At 50.4% G+C, this 2402-nt stretch overlaps 1 protein-coding gene across 1 annotated transcript; it reads right to left on the bottom strand.

The window, feature by feature from the left end:
• Positions 1 to 655: 655 nt before the first annotated feature.
• ZNF425 (zinc finger protein 425) lies at positions 656 to 2357 on the bottom strand. The gene is given in 7 exon segments (XM_014457636.2): positions 656 to 1082; positions 1084 to 1504; positions 1507 to 1598; positions 1600 to 1660; positions 1663 to 1777; positions 1780 to 2195; positions 2198 to 2357. Coding segments are annotated over 7 exon segments (1692 nt in total).
• Between the last annotated feature and the right edge of the window lie 45 nt (positions 2358 to 2402).

Raw genomic sequence — 2402 nt, 5'->3', positions numbered from 1 at the left:
TTGCCTTCTTATTATTGAGTTGAAGAGTGCTTTGTATGTTCTGCATACCAGTCTTTTATTAGATACAGGATTTACAAAATTTTATGTCAGTCTTTGGCTTGACTTGTCATTTTATTGGTGGTGACTTTTGAAGCAAAAGAGTTTTGATTTTTTTAAACAAATGAGATGGTAAATGACATTTATTTTGAGCAATATAGAGAAATTCCCACAAGACACAGATGTCCTCTCACCATTTGAGAGAAAATGAAACTCACTATGTGAGAAGATGGAAAACCTTAATTAAATAAGGCAGCCCAGTAATGGAAAGCACACTGAGGCATTTGGGGGAAAACAATTCCATCTGTAACATTTCTTCACCGAGACTGTGGGTTCAGAATTGAATGAAGGCATTATCATGCTTTTGGATGACACAACAGTGGATAAAATAACAGAACAGAATAAAATGTTCCTTTCATGATTGGCAGGCTTTGCCTGTGAGGATTACAGAGGGGAGATGCCTATCTTATGCCTAAATTACTTGGAACCATTGTCAAGGAGGCGTCACACCCTGTCTCCTATGCATCTGGCCCATGTGTCTGAAGCCAGTGTTCTGTGAATTCTTTATCCTGACTCAGCCAGAGCGAGCCAACAGAGCTCATGGTCTGTGTGGCTTGCCCTAGAGACTGATGGGCTTTTCCCTGGCATGCAATGGAGCAATATGGGTGTTGAGTGCCCCCAGGTATGTGAAGCTCCTTCCACACTCATCACAAGCAAAAGGCCTCTCCCCTCTGTGATGGTGCAGATGGGTCTTCAAACTTCTCTTCTGGAGGAAGCCTTTGCCGCATTCGGGACACCTGAAGGGCTTCTGTCCTCTTTGCGTTTACAAATGGACCTTCAAACTCCCCGGAACGCAGTAGCTCTTGTCACACGCTGGACCACAGTGAACTCGAATATGGTCTGTGAGCCTGTACTGCAGCCGAGTGAAACTTTTGCTACACTTAACACAAGAGAATGGGGTTTGGCCACTGTGTTGGAGCAGGTGGCTTTTCAAATGTCCTTTGAAATGGAAACTCTTATTGCATTCGGGACGCTGGAAGGGCTTCCCCCAGGTGGATTCTCGCGTGCTCAGTGAGCTGAGACTGCTGAGTAAAGGCCTTACTGCACTCGCTACAGGGGAAGGACTTCTCGCCCCTGTGCATCCGCTGGTGGAACTTCATGGAGGCCTTCCAGGAAAAGCTCTTGCCACACTCGGGACACTGGAAAGGATCCTCCTCACTGAGAAGCCACCTGTGCTCAGTGAGGTGTGAGCGTCTGCGGAAGCTCTGGCTGCACTCAGCACGGAAGAATGGCTTTTCCTTGGTGTGGACCCTGAGGTGCTCCGTGGGCCTTGACTGCCGAGGAAAGGTCTTTTTGTACTCGTCACAAGAGAATTCCTTTTGCTTGCTGTGGACTCGGCTGAGGCGAGTGAGCTTGGAGGGCCGGGTAAACCTCTTGCCACACTGTGCACAGGAGAATGGCTTCTGCTATGGACACGCTGGTGGGCCTTCATGGCGTTCTTCCAGGAGAAGGTCCTCCCACACTCTGGACACGGGAAGGGCTTCTCCCCGCTGTGCTGACAGATGGGCTTTTAGGCTTCTCTTTAGGTGGAACGCTTCCTTACACTGAGGACACTCAAAGGGCTCTCTCCAGTATGAACTCTGACATGCTCAGTGAGTCTAGCCCTGTGGGCGAATTTCCTATCACACTGATCTCAGGAAATCAGCTTCTCCCCACTGTGTAAACACCTGGTGGCCCTTCACAGCTGCCTTCCTTCCGGGAAAAGCTCCGGCCGCACTCCGGACAATGGAAGGCCTTCTCCCCACTGTGCAGGCGAAGACGGGCCTTCAAACTTCTCTGCAGGCGGAAGCTTCGGTCACACTGTGGACACTGGAAAGCCTTCTCCCCAGTGTGCACCCTGACGTGCTCAGTGAGCTTGGACTGCTGGGTGAGACCCTTGCCACACTCCTGGCAGGAAAATGGTCTCTGACCTTTGTGCAAACACTGATGCTTCTTCAAAGTGGCTTTACCCCGGAAGGTCCTCTCACGTTCGGGGCACCGGAAGGGCCGCTGCCCCGTGTGAATGACCTGGTGCGCAATCAGGCTGCACTTCGTGCGGTAGCTCTTCTCGCACTCACCACATTGGAAACGCTGCTTCTTACACAGGACCATCCGCTCCACCTGAGGTGAGAGCTCCTTCTGCTCTTGTACTTGGGATATGTAGAGGGCTGGCCCTTGGAGTGGCTCCTTCTGTGCTTTACCAAGTCTTTCTTTTTGTGGAAGACAAAGCAGGAATAAAAGCTCGGCCCTGATGGAACTTCCAGGTGACCTGGGGGACCCATCGCCTTATGCCCTGTATCATTCTCATCCTGATTAGATGCTGTGAT

Source organism: Myotis lucifugus, unplaced genomic scaffold (assembly GCF_000147115.1).
Source record: "Myotis lucifugus unplaced genomic scaffold, Myoluc2.0 scaffold_1, whole genome shotgun sequence".
Taxonomy (NCBI): domain Eukaryota; kingdom Metazoa; phylum Chordata; class Mammalia; order Chiroptera; family Vespertilionidae; genus Myotis; species Myotis lucifugus.
This window is presented reverse-complemented; position numbering and strand designations above follow the sequence as displayed.